The 25,022-nt window shown below is 38.4% G+C and overlaps 1 protein-coding gene across 3 annotated transcripts; it reads right to left on the reverse strand.

Annotated features, from left to right (window-relative positions):
- On the reverse strand, positions 1-24,809 carry igf1 (insulin-like growth factor 1). Of its 3 annotated transcripts, XM_066705485.1 has the most exons (6): positions 24,515-24,809; positions 23,530-23,603; positions 20,300-20,453; positions 4,948-5,129; positions 3,833-3,868; positions 1-2,735 (listed from the first exon to the last, which is right to left on the reverse strand). In XM_066705485.1, the coding sequence occupies exons 2-6, from the start codon at positions 23,590-23,592 to the stop codon at positions 2,676-2,678; spliced, it is 495 nt and encodes a 164-aa protein (XP_066561582.1). In that variant the 5' UTR covers positions 23,593-23,603; positions 24,515-24,809; the 3' UTR covers positions 1-2,675. The 3 variants fall into 3 exon arrangements, with proteins under 3 accessions (XP_066561582.1, XP_066561583.1, XP_066561581.1); XM_066705486.1 differs by lacking the exon at positions 23,530-23,603; XM_066705484.1 differs by lacking the exon at positions 24,515-24,809 and having other exon boundaries at positions 23,530-23,925.
- Positions 24,810-25,022: the final 213 nt, after the last annotated feature.

The following is a 25,022-nucleotide window of genomic DNA, read 5'->3' on the forward strand; positions in this document are numbered from 1 at the left end:
TAAGCATATGGTGTTTAAAATATTGTGCACATTATACATCATTGCACAGCTTTGGCTGCAGAATTCCACACAATATAGAAGAATAATGCATTACATAATTGAAGGATAGGCAGATGGATGCTATTGACTTTAAACACCTTAATAAATGGAAGATAACAGTTCACAGTGTTTTTTTTTTTTGTCAAGTCATTTGGCATAGGGATTAAGACTGAATAATAATAATTAAAAAATAAACAGTACAAAAAAAATAGCAACTAGTCTTCTTAGGAACACATCAAGATTTTTTTTTCCCCATGCATTCACAGATTTCACACAAATACACTTGCTCATTTACACTAACTCATTGAAATAGCTTACAAAAAGAAAAAAGGAAAAAAAAATACTATTAAAATTGTGGCCATGAGCCTGTGCAAAAGGGAAGACCTCTATTTTGTATAGTTTCACTTTTTTCTGTTTTAGCCAACCCTTGCAAGTAACAAACTACAAAATAGCACCATTATACAGTGGATACGAGTTCTTAATACAGTTTGCTATACATGTACAATGATAGTAGAACAATGCATAAAATAACATATGGGAATATGATTGATTATACACAGATACAAAATGCATGAATTACCTGAAGAACATGGTTTGTGTGAGGTTTGAGAGATCTGATGACAAAAGCTGTGCTTCAGAGAAACCAGCCTATTAAAGTCAGAATGAAACATTGTTCACTATAATGTTTTCCCCAAATTAGACATTTTATGGTAGGGCACTTGGGATGGTCTTGCATGCTTTTCCATGAAAAAGTGCTGTTTATTTACTTTTTTGTTTTTATAATGAAAAATATGCAGTGCAAGTTATTACGAAGAAAGCAAAGGTCCTTCCCTAAGCTGACAAAATAAGCCAAGTTTAATCAATCATTAATCTGTCTATCACTGGACATTGTAATAAACTTTCCCCAACAGAAGGCTGTACCGACATTAACCCTTATAGACAATGCAAACCTGTTTTTAAAGCCTAGCCCTATGAAATCTACTTCTGAAATGCATGTACTGAACAGGGCTCCAATGTTGTAATAATCTTTCATGTTTGTTTTGATCGGAAACGTGCTCCTAGTTGCATTAAAATGACATGCCCATTTCATCACTGCAGGACGTGAAGAGTTTTATTGGAAATAATCCTTTTGTTCTGCAGATAGTATCTGCATACCAAAAGGTAAAAGTACTGTATAACACACGAGATTACTTTTAAAATTCGTAGTCCGATGACCATCTGATCAAATCGACCCACGTTGACAACAAAAGAACAAAAAACAAAAACCACTTTTCAGCATAATTCATAGTACTTGTCTGAATTTTAGAACATGTAGGTGCTTTCTAGCGTCGAAGGTAACGTTTCCAGACTTTTCTTAAAGGAAGCACACATAGAACATAGAGTAATACTAAAGGCTGCAAAAGCCTTTCTTGCCAAGGTTACATGGATTGTTTTACTCCTTTCAGACTAGTTGCAAAGCTTCCCCTACTTTCTGAACTTAGCCGAATGAATAATTTGGAATGTGGTGCAGTGCAAGTGTTTACAGTGATTTGCCTTTTTAGAGAGGAGGAAGGAAAAAAAGGAAAAAAACTTCACTGGTTATAAATGGTTATATACAGTCTTCAGGGTTCCTGAAACTATGCAGTTGTTTGTTGCATAGGTGGTGCCAACACATCTTAATTTCATTTGTTCACATTGTTTAGAATTACGGCATTCAGTTGCTCAAAGATGAAGCTCCAGAACAAATAACTTATTACAAAAAAAAATCACCAGCACTGCGCAGGATGTTACTGCAGTACCAAGATAGGTCGCATGGTTTACGTGCAGTCAGATTGCCAATCAAGTTTGGGCTATAGCATTTCCAATGGATGATGAAGGCAACTCCTACACCCCATACATTAATTCACAAAGCCACTCACTATTTTGATAATTTTACAAAACTAGGATTGCTTATGAAAACTGAATAGCTCCTCTGATTACACAGCCAAGCCTTTTTGTGATTTGGGGGGTTGGGGGGGTTATTTCTCCTTGACATGAAAAACACTTTGGCTTTGTGAACCCCCTGCCTCTCCTGTACTCTTGCATATACACAATCCTTGCCACTGGACATCAATAACAGTATATAGTAGCTTTAAGATGCCAGAATTAGAAGGGAGCCATTTCTCTCAGCTGCCAGTGGTGATCTGGGTCTGCTGTTATCGGACAATCAAGCTTTGATCTGGATCTAACGACAGAAGGTCAGTTATTAGTTCTCCTATCCGAGTCAAAGGTATCTCAGAGATGCTGCTCATCAATGCTGATCACATTGGTGATCAAGGACATAACTGCAGTAATGTGGAATACAGGACACAGGGAGCCAGGGGAAAAGTGCACAGATTTCAAACCAATGAGTGGTGCTCACTACATCGGTATTTGGAGGCCATTGATTTTCTTGTTTTGTTTCCTTATTGCACGTTGACTTGCTTATCAGCAGAAAACCCTCTACTTACATAATTTAAAATTTAGCTTTTTTTTTAACCATTTTCCACTTTTTGCATATACAGTGAACAATTTCCAGGGAGGGGAGGGGGGGGCACGTTCAACCACAAACCCCCCCACCCCACCTCCCACATGCCCCCAATCCACTCCTCATTTGTATCGCTCTTTGTATTGCTGTTCTACATCCGGTAATTTCTGCTGCCTGTGTTTCCTCGACTAGAGTTCTTCAAATGCACCTCCTGCAATGAAAAAGAAGAAGTTTATATAGATAATCATTTTGTGCACAGGAAACTTCAGAGGTTCTCGCACTTATTTGCATAATAATTCACAACATGTTTTTTTTTCATTATTCTAATGAACAATTAAACATTAATTATGTATAGATTTTTAAAAGTCACACCATACTTAGGCTGCAGTTCACTAAAGCAGACCCAAAGTGCTATTGACTAGTTATTCCCTTTATTCTGCTGGGAAAAGTGGAATACCTTTGTAAGGGAAAATGTTGAAAATGTCTACTATATAAGCAACTTACTCTCAAGTCTAATTCACTGTGACAAGAACTGTACTTTCACTAATGGCTTCCTTTTTGAAAAAAGTACAGTAAAAAGCAAGAATACTTTTCTTAAGAGCATGTCATACAGGCTTCTACATTTTCCCAACACACTTTTTGTAATATCGCATACTGCGTACTGTGGTATTTTAATGGATTCAAGATTTTAGCATGCTTTTACCATTATTGTCCATGTTAAACCATGCATGATGCTGCCAAAGACGTGCTGACCATTAGGCTTTACAGAAGACCACCAAGCCGTTTTGTTTCAGCTAATGGGTTTCTTTTCAACCACACAGGGGATGGAGAACTCGGCACACCGATATGTTAGTTAGATATTTGAGACTCACAACTAAACATCTTACTTTTATGAGGGACAAATCAGAGACATTCCTGGACATATTCCTTCAAGCAATTTGAAAACATGCAAACTTTTATACAGTCCTGGACATTACAGTGTCTTTTTTTGTCTCACTAACTTAAAAGGTAAAACTTTGGGATTCTGCAAATGAACTTAATATTTTTTGAACTTGTATTTAATACATGTAGGCAATATATTAATATGGAAAATCTATAAAATCAGGAAGACAAACCAACTCCATCAAATGTTTGGCTATTGTTTTGCAGTGTTCCTGTTTTGTTCTGTGTATATCATGAATGACCATGCATGCCATCTGAACCACTCTAAGATCACTTTCATGGAATGCTTGCATGCCTCAGTTGGAGTGCATCATGCCCAGCATGCTCTGACTACAGTGCAACTGCATCAGTCTGAAAAAGACATACCTTGCAAGATGGATGACTATTACCAGCTATGGGTCTCTGTAAACAATAAAAATGCAGAGTTTGCATGTTTACATTTTGTGGAACACTTAAAACCACAGTAGTCACTGAGAGGCACAAGGTAGGTCAGTAGAAATGCAGTATCTCAAAGAGCAGATTCAATAATAAGTCATGGTTTCTATTCTTTGGGTTTTTGATTGGTCTCATTCAGTGATCAGATACTATTCATATGATTGTCAACATGAAGATTCCCCCCCCCACACACACACACATTATGATTTTCTCTGCTATTTTGTTGGCATGAGAAAAGCAGAATACCATCACACCTTCAGATTAACATCATGTTGTGCGTGGCACCAAAAACAAATACATACAAACATGAAAAAACACCACCACCACATCTAACTGATACTTGGCAATTGCCCTTTGGACATCAGGGGACAGAGGGCAACACCAGAGCCAAGAACACTTGCTGTGACAGCATTACTGCCCATCTCACACGAGGGAGGGGGCAGCATTTAACTCTGAATCAATAAACACTTCCTTCAAAATTGGTTTACTTAGCCTTGAACATAGAACCTCATGCATGTCAGGTAAACAGTCAAAAGCAGCAGAATCATCATTAAAAAAATAACTGCCGTGTACATTTCTGCATAGAAACAGAACAAAAGCAGTTTTTACAGCGAGTCTGCCTTACTACCTTGATGTTACGTCACAGAACCTCATACAGCACACTTCAGATCAGGGGCAGAAAATGACATGAACAAATGTTTTTAATTCAGCCCATATTAAAATAGTATACATATAAGGTACTAGCTGATAACCACTAAGATTTAACATCTTGTTGTAAAACATAAATGTATATTGTTCTCATATGTTCACATTTTAAAAGAAAATGCATACTTCCGCACTAACAAATTTGGTTATAAATCTTTTTTAAACACCTCTGCTAATGCGTTACTAATGTTGTCTTTTTAATGTGTGAAACACTCTGTGGCAAATTGTTCAGAACTGTGATATACTAAAAACCAATATATATATTGATATATTGATATAAAAATTGATTAAATGTTTTATGGTTTGCGTTTTAGTCCTCGAAGCAGCAGCAGGTGGCCTACCTTCTGTGTTTTTGGCATGTCTGTGTGGCGTTGTGCTCGTACGGAGCGGGTCGACTTGCTGGGCTTCAGCGGGGCGCAGTACTGCTCCAGTTTCATCAGGTCGCAGGCCTGGAAGCAACACTCGTTCACGATGCCTCCTTTGGGTGTGGGCTTCCTTGAGTATTGGCCATAGCCTGGTTTTTCTGCAGGAGGGCCAACAGAGAAAAGGGAGAGAGGGAAAGGAAGTGAGATTTTCTGAGATTCCTGTCCCTTAGTACTATATTAAAGACTGCTGTATCCTCGATGAGAAAAACAGGTTACAAAAGACAGTCACCCTGCCACCAACAACGGCATCACTTTACTAAGAGCCCAGAGTTGTCGTCCTGACTTTTCAAAACCAAAGGGAGACTTTTCGCATCATTGATCCAAGTTCTAAGCCCGATCTGATTACATTTGTATTGATTCACCCCTGCTTCCCTCAAGCCTATTAAACTGGACAATTTATTCAAGAAGAACAGCTACAGAGTATGCAAGTAGGGGGGTTAAGATGACTATCCCATGATCAGAAAATAAGTGAAGATTAAATTTTTCTTTAGACTGAGGAACAGTTATGAAATCAGAACAAAAAATATGTACTTTTGTAATATTTGTCATTGTAGAATACTGCCTTTATTTGCCGAATTACTATTTGCTTACACTTCGCAAACTTTCAGACATTTCTCCATTTCTGATGATAGTGGATTCCAGGCAGATACAGACAGAAGGCAGTCATTGATCAGCGGTCTGCTGAGTGGAGTTACTTCCTGGCCAGGCTCTGCTTCTTGGGCAGCTCCCCTGTCTGGATACTGCTTTCACCCCCACAGTACCGTAGGCCTCAGGTGGGGGCGAATGCAGTAAACGGACACTACTTCCAGCCGAGAACCATTTCCTCTTGGCGATGCCGTCTCACATTCTTCAGGGTCTGGGCAACTTCCTGGACAGCTCCCTGTAGTAGATCGTTTCTCTGGGGGGTGATGGTGGCATCCAGGTCCTGCTTCCTTCAGGAAAAGTTGCACTTGCAGGATCCAAAAGGGGCTTCAGGCTTCACTCACTTCCTGGTCAGCTCCCCTGTGGCATCCAGTTGCTGCTCCCAATTGAGCTGGAGGCAAAGGCACTCAATCTCGGATTAACCTTTCAGCCACAGTCATCTTCGCCTTGGATCAGCTTCTTCCAGTCAGCGTTGATGCATGCTCCCTGTTTCTGACCCCAGTGTCAGAGCTGCGTATCTGTTGGTGGGTAAGTAACCAACAATGGAATCCTGCAGAGCTAGGGTGCTCTTTAATTCAGTAATCCAACTCACATGATCCTTAAAAGGATATAAGACTGAACACTGAGACACAGACAGAGGGAAGAGAAGCTGTGACAGGCGCTTGCCGCCGCAGCCAGGGTGAACAAACAAAAGGTGCACACAGAGGGGAATGGGTACATGGGACTGCAAACCCACACCCCAATGTCCACACAACAGCTATTTACACTGGCCCCTGGCCATCCCTCTGTCCACACAGTCCAGTCAAAATGCACGAGGCTGCCCCCATAATCCCTTGCACTCCGGGGACTATAGGTTGCAGCCTCTTGCACTGCACTGGTCCAGCAGACTGAGCTACAATTTGTTCTTTCCATTCTCAGCATTTAGATTTTCTGATTTCTGGCCATGTTAATCGGAGTCTAAGAGTTACAATAAAAAGGTGTGAGAGAGAATAATATTATATAATATTTTTTTTAGTACCAGGATACACTAAAAGGGCCAATTCTTACTATTCCTTTCAGTGCACTCCAATTTCAGTGACAATGCAAGCAGGGAGAAAATTCATCACAACACTCGGCTGAACTTTGAGCAGCAATCAAACCTGGCAGATGGGAATCTGCACAATGGGCACAGGAAATGTGAATATGAATGGTCAGTGTATACCCAGCTATTAGAAACAGTCCTGACCATTTTACTGAATCAGAGTTCTTATTGAATTCTAGTAAAGAAAAGCCAACACAATTGGACTATGTTGTTGAGAACAAGATCAACGTGCAACATGAACGTCAAGCAAACCAGAAAGGGCACAATTTAGCTTCAAAAGTAAAAGAAAGAGGGACACCTTGTATGCAGCTTGGTGATAAAACCCTGTACCCCCTTATTCAAAGAAATAAGAGGGTACAGGCTTTTATCAGTATATTATATTCTGTATATACACACATTTTTTGCAAATGCATTTACATAAAATCCGTCTCTCTTTCTCCACCATGCTGGAGACCCATAAAACTCGACAGAAGGACTAAATGGAATTTCAGCTTGGCTAAAGCGCTATGGATTTGGTCCGGTTGGATCTCGTTCACGAACTTTAAGCTGCACAATAATTGTCCTGTTTTAGCATCCAGTCCTTTGGCTGACTACAATGATATATCGGTGGTGTTAATGACAGGCATTTCTTTAGTGTAAAATTTACAGGATATCACATTGCACAGAGTGGACCTTTTTTGGCAGCTATTCCCCACCAAATGTTAAAACATATATATATATATATATATATATATTATATACATATACACACACATACATATATACATACATATATACACACACACACACACACACACAGTGAGGGGAAAAAAGTATTTGATCCCCTGCTGATTTTGTACGTTTGCTCACTGACAAATAAATGATCAGTCTATAATTTTAATGGTAGGTGTATTTTAACAGTGAGAGACAGAATAACAACAAAAAACATCCAGAAAAACGCATTTCAAAAAAGTTATAAATTGACTTGCATGTTAATGAGGGAAATAAGTATTTGACCCCTTCAACTTAGTACTTGGTGGCAAAACCCTTGTTGGCAATCACAGAGGTCAGACGTTTCTTGTAGTTGACCACCAGGTTTGCACACATCTCAGGAGGGATTTTGTCCCACTCCTCTTTGCAGATCTTCTCCAAGTCATTAAGGTTTCGAGGCTGATGTTTAGCAACTCGAACCTTCAGCTCCCTCCACAGATTTTCTATGGGATTAAAGTCTAGAGATGGGCTAGGCCACTCCAGGACCTTAATGTGCTTCTTTTGAGCCACTCCTTTGTTGCCTTGGCTGTGTGTTCCTCACCGTTCTCATGATCATTGAAACTCCACGAGGTGAGATCTTGCATGGAGCCCCAGACCGAGGGAGACTGACAGTTATTTTGAGTTTCTTCCATTTGCGAATAATCGCACTAACTGTTGTCACCTTTCACCAAGCTGCTTGGCGATGGTTTTGTAGCCCATTCCAGTCTTGTGTAGGTCTACAATCTTGTCCCTGACATCCTTGGACACCTCTTTGGTCTTGGCCATGGTGGAGAGTTTGGAATCTTCTATACAGGTAACGAGCTGAGATTAGGAGCACTCCCTTTAAGAGAGTGCTCCTAATCTCAGCTCTTTACCTGTATAAAAGACACCTGGGAGCCAGAAATCTTGCTGATTGATAGGGGATCAAATACATATTTCCCTCATTAACATGCAAATCAATTTATAACTTTTTTGAAATGCGTTTTTCTGGATTTTTTTGTTATTCTGTCTCTCACTGTTAAAATACACCTACCATTAAAATTATAGACTGATAATTTCTTTATCAGTGGGCAAACATACAAAATCAGCAGGGGATCAAATACTTTTTCCCTCACTATATATACACTCACCTAAAGGATTATTAGGAACACCATACTAATACTGTGTTTGACCCCCTTTCGCAATCAGAACTGCCTTAATTCTATGTGGCATTGATTCAACAAGGTGCTGAAAGCATTCTTTAGAAATGTTGGCCCATATTGATAGGATAGCATCTTGCAGTTGATGGAGATTTGTGGGATGCACATCCAGGGCACGAAGCTCCCGTTCCACCACATCCCAAAGATGCTCTATTGGGTTGAGATCTGGTGACTGTGGGGGCCAGTTTAGTACAGTGAACTCATTGTCATGTTCAAGAAACCAATTTGAAATGATTCGACCTTTGTGACATGGTGCATTATCCTGCTGGAAGTAGCCATCAGAGGATGGGTACATGGTGGTCATAAAGGGATGGACATGGTCAGAAACAATGCTCAGGTAGGCCGTGGCATTTAAACGATGCCCAATTGGCACTAAGGGGCCTAAACTGTGCCAAGAAAACATCACCCACACCATTACACCACCACCACCAGCCTGCACAGTGGTAACAAGGCATGATGGATCCATGTTCTCATTCTGTTTATGCCAAATTCTGACACTACCATCTGAATGTCTCAACAGAAATCGAGACTCATCAGACCAGGCAACATTTTTCCAGTCTTCAACTGTCCAATTTTGGTGAGCTTGTGCAAATTGTAGCCTCTTTTTCCTATTTGTAGTGGAGATGAGTGGTACCCGGTGGGGTCTTCTGCTGTTGTAGCCCATCCGCCTCAAGGTTGTACGTGTTGTGGCTTCACAAATGCTTTGCTGCATACCTCGGTTGTAACGAGTGGTTATTTCAGTCAAAGTTGCTCTTCTATCAGCTTGAATCAGTCGGCCCATTCTCCTCTGACCTCTAGCATCAACAAGGCATTTTCGCCCACAGGACTGCCGCATACTGGATGTTTTTTCCTTTTCACACCATTCTTTGTAAACCCTAGAAATGGTTGTGCATGAAAATCCCAGTAACTGAGCAGATTGTGAAATACTCAGACCGGCCCGTCTGGCACCAACAACCATGCCACGCTCAAAATTGCTTAAATCACTTTTCTTTCCCATTCAGACATTCAGTTTGGAGTTCAGGAGATTGTCTTGACAAGGACCACACCCCTAAATGCATTGAAGCAACTGCCATGTGATTGGTTGGTTAGATAATTGCATTAATGAGAAATTGAACAGGTGTTCCTAATAATCCTTTAGGTGAGTGTATATATATATTTTTACTTTTCAGACCTCATATGAATTATCCACCAGCCGAGCAACATGTGGCTCCTTCTGACTTTAAGATATCAAAGCAGAGAGGTCCACCTTTATCCCAGACTCCCATTAGATACTGGAAATTGTATACAGTGCAACAACTTTTTGTCTGTGGAACATTAAATAAAAATGGTCTAAAAAAACTGCTCTGTTCTGCACATATTGGGTATGATACTATCAATATAAGAGAATTTAAAAAAAAAAGTTGATGGAAAGAGGGTAGATTTTAACTTCAGGAATCAGCTTTTAGTTCTTCCCAAATATGATCCATATTTCTTGAATTATAATCTAGAGCAGTATTCTAGAGCGAACAATTTGAGAGGAGCTCTTCTCTGCTGCTAGTCTAAAGTACAAAAATTCCAAATCGGCCTGTAAGTGAATCTTCAACTCATAGATTCAATCATTCATCACAAGCTTCCAAACACATGAAAATTGACAGAATTGCTCACTTATACCTTGACACTATGTTTTACTAGCTATGCTAGTTTATTTTTGTTTTGGCAATTGGAACTAATTACTAGTACCTAGTACTTGTAGAAGCTTAAAAAGTGGTGATATGCCACTGACTTAAATTCCAACAGTGAATTTAGAAACACTGCAATGACCTTGCCAACAAATATCTTAAGGATAGTAGCAGTGCTGGCTTGGAATAAATTTGTTTCCCTGTTTGAAGGAAATGTCCCTCTCTCTCCATAGTACATGGTCAATATGGCAATGTGCTTTAGAATTTAGAATGTAGCAAGAATAAGGAAGACTTAAACATAGGGTTCTTAGGACCAAACCTCCTTGTAAACTGTTGCAGATATGGCTTGTTGCCAAGCAAAACCTTGATGGCCAGAGGAGGGGGTGAACGTTAGTGAGAATGGAGCCTAACAGACTTCAGGAGGTCACCATGTTCTTCAAGCCAGTTCATCCAGCCTGAGCTCAGAGATGAATCATTACAAAGGGTTCCACTTTCTTGTGAAATACCAGAGACCACTGACTGCTCTTTACTGCAGTGTCCTGGCTGCACCCCAGGACTGGGTCAATATAACTTTGGTCAGACTAATTTCTCTCAACATCCTCCGTGTGACTAATAAAAGCAACCCCCTACACCCCTAAAAAAAAAAAAAATCTATTTACAGTTCCCCTGTTGCCCCGGACAATTCAGAAAATGAGCTATACAGCTCAATAGCCTTTCCCTGTTACCAAATTAAATAATAATTAAATATGGCACTTACAAGGAGGAAATGACTTTCCTTTTCAGAGTTAATAGCTCTTGGCTAGAAATCATGCCAGCCCTGACAAAGAGCATTAACTTCTGCTATCCACTTGCCGTGTCGTGACAATTGTGTTTTGGATGAAGGCGGTGGCCATAATTGGGAGACAGATGCATCTCCACACCACAAATCTCTTCGTTGCAATGCATTATTATTGGGACCATTGTGTATAAGTCGTTCAGTCTTCCATTGCTGCTCAACAATCAAAAATCTGCCATGAAGCTTACAAAGCCTCATTGGGCTTACCAGTCCTGGTTGCTCATTTGAGCAGCATAAGCACTTGTTATTGACATTGCAAGGGTGTATTACATTTTACTTTGTTCTTGGGAGAGTGTTTTTTTTACATTTGTTTATTGCCTCTGGTGGAGCCATCTGTTGTCCCTGGAATAAACTTGAAAAACAAGGTGCTTATCCCAGTCTGGACTAGTTTGTGGATGTATACAAAACCATTTCTCTTTCTGGCATCACGGTGAAGAACAAGATCTGCTGTAAAAATACTGTAAAATGTATTTAAATATATTTCTAGTACTTATAAAACACCTAGGAGAGAAGATACAGCTCTATTAAAAACAGGTCTGACTATTGTTCTCCACCTAACAAAGGAGGTTTTGCATAGAAAACAAAAAAACATTAGCATACTCTCAAGGCATATCTTGAGCCAGGGCTTATGATTATGCAGTTATTCACACTGAAACAATTGCCAGCAAATTGCTGGAATTTTGTTGTTGGCAAGGTCTGTGTGAATGGGTTATTGCCGGCAAATAGTTTAGTTTCAAATGAAATCGGTTTGGTTCGCTTGCTTTGAAACTTGTTTAATGTACAAACGTGCTCAGTAAATTTGGTTCGTTTTCGTAGTTCACTTCCGTGTTAATAAACTCAATAATCAAGTGAGCTTGGTTCCTTTTGTATTAGTAAAACACCAGATATTTACATTTTACATGATTAGCACATACAAGAAATGACGCGTACAATAACAAATACATATTACTACATTGTATTGTTTACTGTATATTTCCTATACACGTGTGTAAATTTGTAAATTGCATTATGCTTTGAACTGTACTGTATTTTTGCACATTGTATTGCTCTTCTTTGTAACTCACCCTGGATAAGGGCGTCTGCCAATAAATAATGATGGCAATAAAGTTACTACATGCAGTAGTCTAACACATTTGACAACTAATGATACAACCAAATAATACATGGGTGTGTTCACGTTGTGCAGAATGTGCACAGATCTGACCAGCAAAGCAATTCATTTTCAGAATCTATGACAACAGTCTGAAGTGACCGCATCCAACTGTCTATTTAAACACACTGTATGCAGTTATACAGAACACAGCAATAGCCTACTATATTTGTGAATATTATAATCAGCGTTGCGCTGCCGAATGGTGATAGTTTTGCCTATATAACAATATACAGTAACACAGTAGTGTGACGTCTCCTAAATATCCATGTCAGAGTATTTTACTGCTACTGTCATACCTTTAAATGGGGAAATTATCACACTTGTACAAACACGTCCAGAATATCGGTCCGGGTCTCCTCTCCCGAATCCACAGGCTTCTGTAGCGTCTTGTTCCCATGGCTACAGCGCTCTTGCCTGCAATCTCCGTTTTCTGTGTTAATGGGTCCTTGCCGGCAATTTTCCAGCATTCAAACCCAGTGTGAATGGGGGGGAAACCGGAAAAAAGCAGGCAAACGTTGCCAGCATTTCAGTGTGAATGGGGCTTTAGAGAGCTTGTTGCTAGCCAGTTTAGCTGTGATGTGGGTAGATTTCTCTTTTTGGCTTGTTTTCCATGCCTATGATGAAGTCCCACAAATTAACATCCGCTGTTCCTCAAAATAACTTAATTCTGCCGAACAAACCGCTGGAGCAGAGAAAATCAGCTGAAACAGATTTAAAAACAGTGTATTAAGAAGGATTATTACTTCTGATCCCTGTAAACAAAGGTTTGTGCCTGTGAGCTTTTGTAAACAAACAGGGACAAATACTTTAATGCTATTGGCAGGCCGCTGTGCACAACATGAAATTCCACAGCAGCTTTCCAAGACTGGCTTTTGTCTACAATTTTCATTCCCGACGTGACTGTCCACTTCAGGTATGCACTGGTTTGTGATGTTTTTTTCTCTTCCAAATATCATCCGCTAAGCTTTCTGTGCTACCCACAACACCTTGTGAATCGTCTCAGACTTTCAGCCAGGTACAACAACACGGCTACATATGTAGACAGCACTGTGGAGTAGTGGTTAGGGCTCTGGACTCATAACTGGAAGGTTGTGGGCTCAAATTCTGGGTGGGGCAGTGCTGTTGTACCCTTGAGCAAGGTACTTCACTGTATAAATGGGTACAAATGTAAGTTGCCCTGGATAAGAACATCTGCTAAATGACAAATAATGTAATGTAAAAATAATGTGTACATATCAGACTCCCTTTGTGAGGCAATTTTCCAGGCTTTAATAAGCCTAGGTTCCATAATAAAAAGCAACTATTCATTTTGAAAGACTTTACAGTCCTATAAAGTATATACAGTTGCCATCCAAAACATTTGCAGCCTTCATTTGAAACAATGTTACACGCTATTTCCTTTACATTCATAAAAATCCTTAAACTATATCATTCATGCATTTCCAGAATTTGATGAACAGGGATTCATTCAACCTACAGAAACCAGTAGAGTTAAGACTGGGGCGAGGGTAAACTTTTGACTGCCACTCCATACATATCAACAGGTGTTCTTTTCTTGGCATTTCAATCAATTGTAGAAATCTCCATACCTCCTTCAACTTCTGCTTGGTCTTACTGACAGGAAGCCCCACCTTAAATGTACATACTAAACAAGCAAAGTCTGCCAGGCGAGCCAAGAAACAACTGCATGATGAAAGTTATTTCTCCTTCACCAGCAATCTAATATAACCTAACAAACTAATTATACATTATTGCAACCACACACTGAAGTCAAGTGAAGTATGCAGGACATCTTTAAAACAATATGTACATTGCCAGGGAATACTCGCTAGGCTAAGGTTGGGGGCCTTTTCTTCCACAAATGGGGCTTACTCACGGGAGATGCTCAGGAGCCTGTGGAAAGGCCTTTGGTTTTACACCTTCCAATGGACTCCTTGCCTGTGCCTAGATGGAAACAGTCCAAGTAACATGAAGAGGCATAGGAAAGCATGTACTTAAGGCCCAAGATGACGTACAAAATACAGGAGAGCACTGTCATGGGAGGTACACTGGAAAGAAATGTGTTCCAGTCTGGGGTTAGCATCCTAAGTGAGTAACACACTAATAAAAAGGGGAAATAATTTAATATATTCTGAGGGATGAATACAATGTTCAGGAGGGAGCATACCTTGCCAACACAGCAGAATTTACAAGCCTAGGTCAAAATACAGTGCTGGAAAAACTCACACTCTCTGCCAAACAGATTTTCGTTGGAAGGGGAAATAGATTTACAAAGTTATTATTCATTCTTAAAAAAATAAGAAGAATACAACACAATATCTTCCGGAAAAGGACTGAAAGCAGGTACATTGTCAATGCAAAGTTCATACATTGCTTAATCCAAAATATATTGTACATAACATGCCATCCTATAAAAAGAAAGGAATAAAGAAATGGGAGAAAGAAGCCAGATTCCTCCTTTGCAGTACCACAGCTGGGATACAAGAGTTTTACAGGCCCTTAGTGGTTAATAAAAAAGTAGATTCTGTAACTGGTACAATGTGTTGCCTGCTGAGTGTCAAGCAGTTTATAACTCTGTGGGGACTATGAAAAAACCTATAGACCTGGAAACAACCTATTTCTTATTGGTTCAAGAAAGCGTTTATAGCCAAGCTTGGTTTCCTTCACCTTTTAAACAAGGTTTCTTATCCACTGAACATCAACAGAATCAACCAATATCTTATTTAGCACCAAAATAACAAATTAGAATGGATAGCTCAGACAACACTGAAATCATTATTTTTAGTTTAATGTTTTTGGTGGTCCAACAATGGATGTCTGAAAGCTTCACAACAAGTGTAGTTTAATCCTATTGGTAAATCTTCAGTAATTACCAATGATACCTCCATTAACATTCTTAATACTGTATAACAAAAATCTTAGCTTAAGTCTTAATGAGATCCAATCAAATCTGCAACATCTACTAATTAATACCTACTTTACAGAGAACAAGGCAAACTCCACTTAAATCTGAAGAAAACTGGATAAAATCACAGAAACCTGGCAAGGGATTTCAGGAAAGATAATCCAATTTGCATATTTGTGGACCCTTATTATTTATTGGAGTTTTTCAACCTCAATGCTTCATTTTTTTGTTCAAGTTTATAGTACCAGAAAAGAGATTATCTTTTAACTTGACGTTTCCAGCAGGATTAAAGAGTTTACATCTAAAGCAGAGTTATTTATAATGACAGATTCTGAACTCTGAAACAATGAACCAACGAACAAAGGGCTTTCAGTGATGATACAGCCCTTTTACTTTCTCCTCGGATAGATGACACCTTGGGAATGAATAAATAAAGTATTTTAGTCAAAACTTTGGTTGTCACTCATCACTTACAAAAAGAAGAGGTAATATAGAATACAGACAAATGTAGACCATTAACTTACAAGCCAGATGTTCCTGTAAACACTGCAGAAAAGTAACTCAACAACAAAAAAATGTGCCAAAAGACAGTTTACTTTGATGGTCTTCATTCTATTGGATCTATTACTGTGAACAATATTATCCACTTATGTATTTTATTTACCAGAAGTAATGCATTTGTCTTCATTGCAATAACACAGTATTCCTTTCATTATTGTGGAAAATGTCAACTGGAAGTGGCACACAATTACAGGAATACACCACCTACCCTACTGGAGAAGCTGTGGACAGCATCAAAGTGCTTTTTTAGCCTGTTTCACTTTATTTGTACCAAGATGGCAGACTTCTCATCCCTCTTGCACTTGCAAAATGTAGGTCTGCACCAATCAATTTAAACTGAATTTTCCTTCCTCCCTTGTTGATCAGAATAAAACAAAAGCCCATCAAAGAACAATTCCAAGATGTTGTAATATGGTTACACATGTTAAAAGCATTAAATGAGATAATCTTCTGCAAGGTGATCTCAAGGGATGAAAAGTTCTTTTTTTTATGGATTTATCATGGGAGATTCATTGGAAAGATAATGTAGGATCCATACAGAAGGATGTAGAGAAGTGATGAAAGAGATGGTCGCAGATACTAGCCACTAACGATTGCACACTTCAGGTCATTATGCCAGGTCATTAAGCAGTCTATCAAATGCCAATTAACAGACAGGAAACGGGGAAAACCAATATACCAGCAAAGTAACATCAAACTCCATTGTAATCAAAAAGACATAGCAGAAACAGCTTTACTTTGATCAGCAAAAGCTCATTTTGTGGCTGCAGTGAGTGATCATAACATTGTTGCTAACCTGCATGTAGTGATCTCATTGAATGCATTTTCATGGGGGAGGCGGGGGCAACCCAAAAAAAAAAAAAGCAGAACCTGTACCTGTTTTTGCACAAATAAAATATATAAATGAAATGTTATCCGATACATCCCATTCAGAGCTTTGGACTAGATCTTTATTGAAGGAATAAATGGTTGTTAGCAATAATGTATGAGTTATAGGTTTAGAGATATTTTCCAAATTTTTTCCTTCTTCACACTTATGGCTGGAGGTACTCAACACAGAATTATATTTCTCCTGTGGTTGGGAATATAGTAGTTAATTAAGGAGCTGCTCATTGGGAAATTTCACGTTTGCATTTCACCATAATGAATTTCTGGCAGCCCACCCTGTACAAACTTCTACAGGAAGCTTTCTAGACTCCTTTCCCCAATTCCGTTAATTTCACCCGAGATATGAAAGAAGTGGGCAAGAGCAGATCCAATATCTTCCTGCTTCTTATTTTTCCATGGCTATTAGTTGCGTCTCAAAAGGTGTTTTTGATTTTTCTTTTGTTTGTATTGTTGGGCTCTGTAAGAGTGCATACTTATGTACTCACCCACTGTTTCAAGGACTTTGACCCAAATTACAAAGTGCATCAAAGATTTAAAGCAACGTATCATATGATCCTGCCCAAAACTGTCAAACACACCTTTTTTGTCCACTGTAACTCAATACAATAAAGGTAATTTTAATGGTAGAGATCCCATTAATTAAAATAATTTAACTAAAAGTGGAAAGTCACAAACTTTTTCCCTCCATAATTTAGCATTAGTCATTCGGAAATGAGATGAAGCTGCAATTATAGTATAGAATATTGCATACTACTATATACAAGCTGAAAAGGTCAATCTTTTCAGAATGCGATTCTGTTCAGTGATGTCACATGATGCCAAAACTTACGAATCATGTTATTAACATAGTTATATACATAGTGGATTATGGAGAACTTTATTCAAGTGTCTTCACTTTGCCGTGTCTTTTTTCCAAATTTCCAAAATTTTAACCTACATTTTTATTAGTGTTAGTATCTGCAACCAGATACATCACTTTTAGATGATTCAGTCTATATTAACATTTAACAAGACATAATAAGATTTCTCATTCAAAATAATAATTGGAAAAACTGACTATGGTTTGAGACATTTTGTTTCAATAAAATATTTTTCCATCGTGTAGTATTTCACATTTATGTCAAGGTAATGAAATACGAAGTTATGAAATCCAAGTGCAGCTACTTTTACAATGACATGTGCAAGGTGAATTGGCACATTCTTTTCCCATGATCCTAATGTCACTGTGTAGCTGTCAGAGGACAGTTCAGCATGGAGGCCTGGGCCAAGTTCAACATAGTGGTGAAGACAAAAAGGTTGTCAAGCACTGAAATAATACTTTTCCTTAACTGGTACTGCTAACTAAAAATACTACAAGAACACTGGCTGTCCAGATTTGCATTTTATTTTAAATCTTAACCAGGTGTCAATAGATTCCTGGCATCACAATCTAAGCTCACAATTCCACGTTAATTACAGGCAATTATCTTCAAATCACATGAAAAAGCAATCTCTCACGTTCTTCTACCACCAGTCTTCAATAAACTAACAAAACACTTTTTGGAGTTCACAGTGCACATACAGAATACTTTGAATTTAATCAAAGCATTCAAGGTATGCGTCATACAGCACTGACTGCAGTTATAATAAAAAGTATCCTTTGTACAGGAAGAACCAGTGCATCATTCCTTTGTGAATGTGAAGTCTAATGCCTTCAGGTGTTCAACATGTTCACAGTCCCTTACTTATGTACAAGAGCATGTCTATATGCAATTCCACAATGTCTTACTTGGCCCTTAGTGATGGTTCAGTTTAAAAGCTGTGACAAAGAGGGGACTTTAGACCCCAACAAAAACTATAAACATGGCAGAATAGGTTACATGTTTAAAAAGATACCCCCGTTTCCTCTGTGACCAAACAATCCTACTGTTCGGCTTTTCTTGAAACCCGAGACCTTGCCCTTATTTTACCCCAGCAGAACAAATCCCCCGAATCTTAGACACCTGTACTGGATGAGCAATACTCCTAATTACAGGCATTAATGGCCAAAGGTTATAATACCAGGCCTTTTTTCTTATTATTCAGTCCAGATTTGTGTGGTCTTTCTGATATTTGCATTGTCTCTGCGACTGCCAAAGCTAATCAAATACTGAACTGCAAATAATTATGTCAAGGCAAATACATAGGAACATGCAACACAATCGCCAACAGTTGTCCTCTGCCAAAAATGGAGTCACTCAAGGGTTTTTCTTGGTATTTAAGGTTCAGTGAAAAGCAGAAGTAGCAGTTTTGCCAAGAATGAGTGTGGCTGCAGCCAGAAAAACATTCTCCTGTGCCCATTATTTTATCCAGTGCAAATAGACAACTTATTCAAGTAAAAAAGAATATGTATGAAATAAAGTAGACTTTGAAAAATAAGATCACAAGCAGCATCTTCTGATATTAGTGTTTGTATCCAAGATACTTGTATCCAAGTCTGGATGAGTTACAAAATAAATCAAATCAAAACAAAACAGTGTGAATAGTCAACTTTGTTTTTCCCAAATGTCAAGCTTAGCTGCAATTAGGAACACTTGGATGTTGTGGAGGATAGATCGTATATTTAGCACATTGCCATGCTCAGGTAAACAAGTTCTGTACTGTATAGAAGCGATTCTTGCAACCAGTTTTTGCTTAATTCTAACAACCTATGTTCTACACTGCTGATTTGCTATTTATCATTGATTTATTTAAAAATAATTATCTACAACAATCTATAATTATCTTCTCCTAGGTTGGTTATCAACCTACTTGATGTACATGATATATTTCATTCTCAACCTGCAACTAAGATGACTAGTTTTTGAAAGAAACTAACATGAAGAATACATATACAATTCAGGTTGGATATAGAGCTTTTCATTCCAAAAACCTGACTTCATCCGCTTTGAATCTGACTGATAAAGTATGCCACTAAATCAACACCTGTCAGGCATGGATTATACAGTGAGCATACAGTTACAGATACATTAATATTACTATTGTAAAAGGCATGACAATGAATGTCACATAATATATGAATCAAAAACAGGGCACATGGTTTACTGAAAGAACAACTGGGTTCTTGGCTAAATATTCCTTCGAGAGAGCTCCATAGGTGCACCCAACTTAAATACAAATACTGGTGAAGGTCGATTTGGCATAACAACTTCCTACATCTACAATAAATGTATCATTTTTGAAAAAAACACCTTACCGCTCGTATCATAGACAATTTACAACATTAAAAATATTTCAAAACGATCATGTGCATTCAAAAGTAAACCTTAACAATGGAAATCTTACTCCTTTTAAACCCCCCACCCACCACACACACAGTTAGTGTTGGATAGTAAACCCCACATAATTTCTGAACAGAAGATCCCATCAAGAATAACAACCAAAAAGACGTTTTAAAAAAGAATGAGAGAAAAGCAAAGGGTGCCATATCTAATACAGATTCATCCCACTAGTTTTACTCTTGATGTAAGCTGAAATCAAAAAGGGAAAACTGCTGCTTTTGTATTTATTAAGAAACCCATTAGGGCAGTGAGGGGGGGGGGGGAAGGGGGGAGAGAATGCATTACACACATAAATAAATAATAAAAAAGTGCACTTACCGAAATAAAAGCCTCTATCTCCACACACAAATTGCAGAGTGTCCACCAGTTCAGCACCACACAAAGTCTCCGGTCCTGATAGAGCTGCCTGAGTCAGGCACAGACACAGGATCAAGTAGAGGATATGGGTAGAGGATAAAGAGCACATCTTAAACTGCAACCAATAAGAAAAGGAAATAAGCCTTTTAGTATAACGTAACCAAACTTCTGCAGAGAGCATCATAGGCATTAACTCGAAGCTGACCTATCATCAGATTACATGGATACATGCCTCAGGGTGGAACAGACTGATAGGCAAGACAGGCTGACAGGAACACAAACAAGGATAGATGGACAGACAGATCATGAAGACAAACTACAAACATAGGGCTTGACAAACATGAAAAATAAATAGATAAGGTCCAGTTAAAGGCTTGTATTTTTAGATTGGAAGCAATTTGCAGGTCATGGTGAATTTTTTTTTGTTTTTCTGTTGATTGGTTTTGCTTTGTTTTCCCATAGCCACCTCAATTCCCTGTTCACACTCTCTGGCACTCAGAGGTTAAAGTACAGTGACTTACAGCCAACTGTGTTATGTTCAGATCTATTTAGTAGAAACGGGTCTCAGAGGAAAACCTGCCTTTTTTTTGCAGTAGTGTTAAAAAAACTGCATCACCCTTGAAATTGTCTTTTTGTAGGTGTCATGCAAGTTGAATATGCATCTAAAACAAAAATATAAAACAACTTTTATGTGCAACAGCTGGTTATCATAATGTGCTACAAAAAGTGACCTAGTACACAATATCGATTATATTCCAATGGTTACCACTGCGCAAACACAAATGGTTTGTTTTTTAAAGTCTAATACTTTGTTGATCCAAGCATTGCCTTAATAACGGCACTGCAGTAATGGTGGAATTAGTTGCTGGATGTGATGGTCAATTCATTGGAAGTACAGTTCCATCAGGGTTTATAGCTCCTACATGGAAAGGTAAGCACAAATCAACCTTTAGCAGCTCTCAGTGGGACTTAAGTCTGAGCTGTTAACCCTTCTGTGGTAGGCAGTTGATTGACTTGATCTTCAACCCTTTCTTTAACTACTTGCGTTGTTGTGAATCATCCTGAAAGACACAGGTAACCAGTGTGTCCAAACTGATCTAAGAGATGAACGCATGAGAGTTCACTATTTCCAAAGTGCAGATGAGCAACCCCATGGAAATAAAACCAGACTAATGTGCATGAAACATCACAGTGGACACTAGCCAGTCAGGATGAAATTCTTCAACCCTTCTCCTTCATACATACTGGGGGACCCTCAAAGCCATGGAGGTTAAGACTCAGAGAAACTCACAAACTTCCAGGGCTCAGCTGTCCAATTGGTCTGCCCTTTAGTCCACTTTAAGAAAGCAGAAGGCATTTTGACCATGATAAAAAGTTTATTATGTGGATGCCTTTGCTTGCAAAGAGTCTTCTGGCAATCACAGCACTGGCTATATGCTTCCAAGATTGGTGTAGGAAGCTGAGCAATGTTTCAAAACTCATCTTTTCGAAATGCCACCTTGAAATGCATTTTTAGATGTCCGTTTCTCTTCATCCGAGCTACAGTCCTTGCTTCACTATGTTTTCATTGCAATAAGCAGGACACAGACGATGATTATAATGCACATAGTTTGCCATTTCTTGAGAGGAGAACCCTTCCTAATTCAGGGCAAGACATGCGCTCTGGCTGGATGGTGCAAACTGGGAGTGCTCACCCATTGCTGCTCTAGCACTGTATGGACATTCAAGTTCTCATTGGTTGGTTTTATGCAAAACAAAGTTGATGATGTAACATGTGTTGCATTGTTCCACCACTGACTATTGGTTGGTGTAAATACAGAAGGGTTATTGCCGACTTAATGGCAATGGTATTGGCAACATACAAATAAATACATTTCCTTTGGGTGATGCTACTCTTTTTAACACCATTGTACATTGTACATCTGGCAGAAACTGAAGCTACCTCATTTCAACTACCGTGGCCAAGTGTGAGTTAGGATGGCACTTATATCGAAATAAATACATACAATGTTTCACATTCACCAAAGTAAACAATACCCCGTGGGTACAACATATTCAATCCTTTTCAATCGATACAAAGCAGCAACGCATAACAGGTGCATTTTAAGGTTCGTTGCGTTTTTATGTAGTAATTGTATACATCCTGCAGCTATTTAATGACAGCGTAAATAAGTTTATCAGCACGGACATACGATTTTCGCATTTTTACCGAGTTCTCCGTTTACGATTATCCGAGAAGTGTGTCAGGAGAGAAAAAAAAAAAAAAAACAACACACACTAAGTGGCATAGGGAAGCAATGAGAAACCAACTGCCCGGCACCAAACCGCTCTCTCATAATGTGCTGAACGGGGGTCTTGCAGGCTTAAGTTAGAGTTACAATGTGATGGAAAATTGCTATTCCGCCAAACCCAGCAGTCAGAGCCAGGGAACCTCTGCAGGCCAAATTTACATAATAAAGAGAATTTACACTAGATATCCAGCAGCATAACGCTATAAACTGCAACTTTAAACCGAGCTTTCTAAGGGCGCCTAAGGTAGCCACAGACTGAGAAAAACGCTTTTCACATTTCGTTCAAAAGTTTGTTTATTCTTCTTTATTTATGCAGAGACAGCATAAGTTAATTTGAAAGTTGAAATGCAAACGCGTGCACCTTGAATGGTTTTTAAATTAGGATTAATGCCTCTACAAGCGTTTGTACAAATGCGAACTTGTGAAAATTAAAAGCACATAAGTCGCCTGCACATTCACACACACGCATATATATGGGTATATATACACATGTATGTGCCTGTGTGTTAAAGACATACAATCATATATAAAATGCACAATGCAATGCCAAACTTCATCAATGGTTATATGTTACAGACTGTTAAACAAATAACTGCTACACACTTTTGCCAAAGTAAAATCAATAATGATTATATATATATATATATATATATATATATATATATATATATATATATATATATATATATATATATATATATACACACACATATATACATACATACATGCATACACATACACACACACACAAACATTAACACGTCTAACGTTTTTTCTTAATAAATGCAGCCAGTCTTATTATTATTATCAAATGTGCTTAAATATGAATGCATACATTTAAGAAGTCTAAAATAAAAGTAAAAGGTGAATATTTAAAGAAAAAGCAATTCAGCAAATTACCTTGAAGACATCACACAATTGCCACTGAAAGAAGTCTGTTGTATGACCGCTAGACATCCCCATGGGTTTCTAAACTGCAAAGCCCAGCAAAATGAATTTGTTTGAAGTCATTAAAAAAATCCAGCGAGAAAGAGGATGAGATGTAGGCAATGTCACATTTCAATATTCAGACTTTGTTCCATTGCGCAGGCTCATCTGCTCTGATTTTTGTGAAGTGAGATTTAGCAAACAGGAGACGGATTTAGAGAAAATCCTCACATTTATCTACATTACACAGACATTTTCGACAGGAAACAGCTGGAGGAACATTTGCTTTCTCCTCTCGCAAAGTTATTCATTAAGGAGTTTTGGGCACATTTACAAATAACGTCATTGCACTTTTCTTAGATGGGATTGAATTTTGATCTCGTAAAGACTAATCTTGGGGAGTTAAAGATAAATTACACTGTATATGCCACCCTCGTTGCTTAATACAGCTTGTTAGTAGAATTTTACACGTTTTTTTTTCTTTCTTTATTTGACACAGCTGAATAAGCCTAGTGCACATCAGATAACACAAATACATTAATTAAAAGATTAGTTTCTACGAATCACGGGCACAGTGGATTATAATTGTCAGAGGGGTTTATCTGCTACACTTAACTCGGGAAACCCAAGAAACAATGGTATAAAAGTAGTAAAACAACGACAAACAAATCAATAATATGAAAGTATTAAGTATTCATTCCTTTGTTTTAATATCGGACACGTTGTTGTTTCACGCTAGCCTTCACAGAAAAAATCGTAATTTCCCCCAAACAGGTTTATACTGGGTCTGCATAAGGTGTTTTTAGATATAAACCCAGCCAACATACAACGTTGTAGCAATGTAAAATTGTTAATATAACGTTGTGTGTTAGCAGGGAAATATAGGGAAGTCTGCTGCTTTGTGTGTATACATATCATGAGGAAGACAATGGGAGGATTGAATAAAAATAAATCGTACCTGCGTTTGTTTGCTGTGTTGGTACGTTTGGTTTCATGACTTGGCAAAGCAAGACGGGTCAATATGACCCACGGGAAGCTGCACTGTGTTCCTGTCAGGGGCTTTCTTTGCATTGTTCCTTTTTTATATATTTTGAGGTTTTCTACAACTGCTTTATTTCACTCCCCACCTCCTCCTTAACCGCACTACGTCATACATCCCTCAACAGCAAGAAGAGTTTGCTATTCCAGGAACAATGAGAAGAAAATATTTGGTTTCATCATGTAAAGTCACGTTTTTTTTTTTCGTTTTTTTTTTTGTTTGTTTGTTTTTTCTTATGTATGGTACGTTAGTAAATTATCATTTGGTTTACCCTTCAAAGGGAATCGTAAGGAGGTTGAGAGAAAGAAAGATGTCAATACAGCAAGTGCTTTTGTCCCAGGGATTGACGTCATTGTGTTTTTCTTTTTAAGTAAACAATACTTAAGCAGCTTTGATGTAACGTCTAGTTAACTGTTATCGTAGCGTC

This window comes from Amia ocellicauda, chromosome 5 (assembly GCF_036373705.1).
Source record: "Amia ocellicauda isolate fAmiCal2 chromosome 5, fAmiCal2.hap1, whole genome shotgun sequence".
NCBI classification, from domain to species: Eukaryota; Metazoa; Chordata; class Actinopteri; order Amiiformes; family Amiidae; genus Amia; species Amia ocellicauda.

Coding starts and splice junctions, on each gene's coding strand:
- igf1 (XM_066705485.1), bottom strand. CDS start 23,592: ATGGGGATGTCTAGCGGTCATACAACAGACTTCTTTCAGTGGCAATTG. Junction 5,130..20,299: donor AGATAGAGGCTTTTATTTCG/GTAAGTGCACTT, acceptor GCCCTCCTGCAG/AAAAACCAGGCTATGGCCAA. Junction 2,736..3,832: donor ATAGTCATCCATCTTGCAAG/GTATGTCTTTTT, acceptor TTTTCATTGCAG/GAGGTGCATTTGAAGAACTC.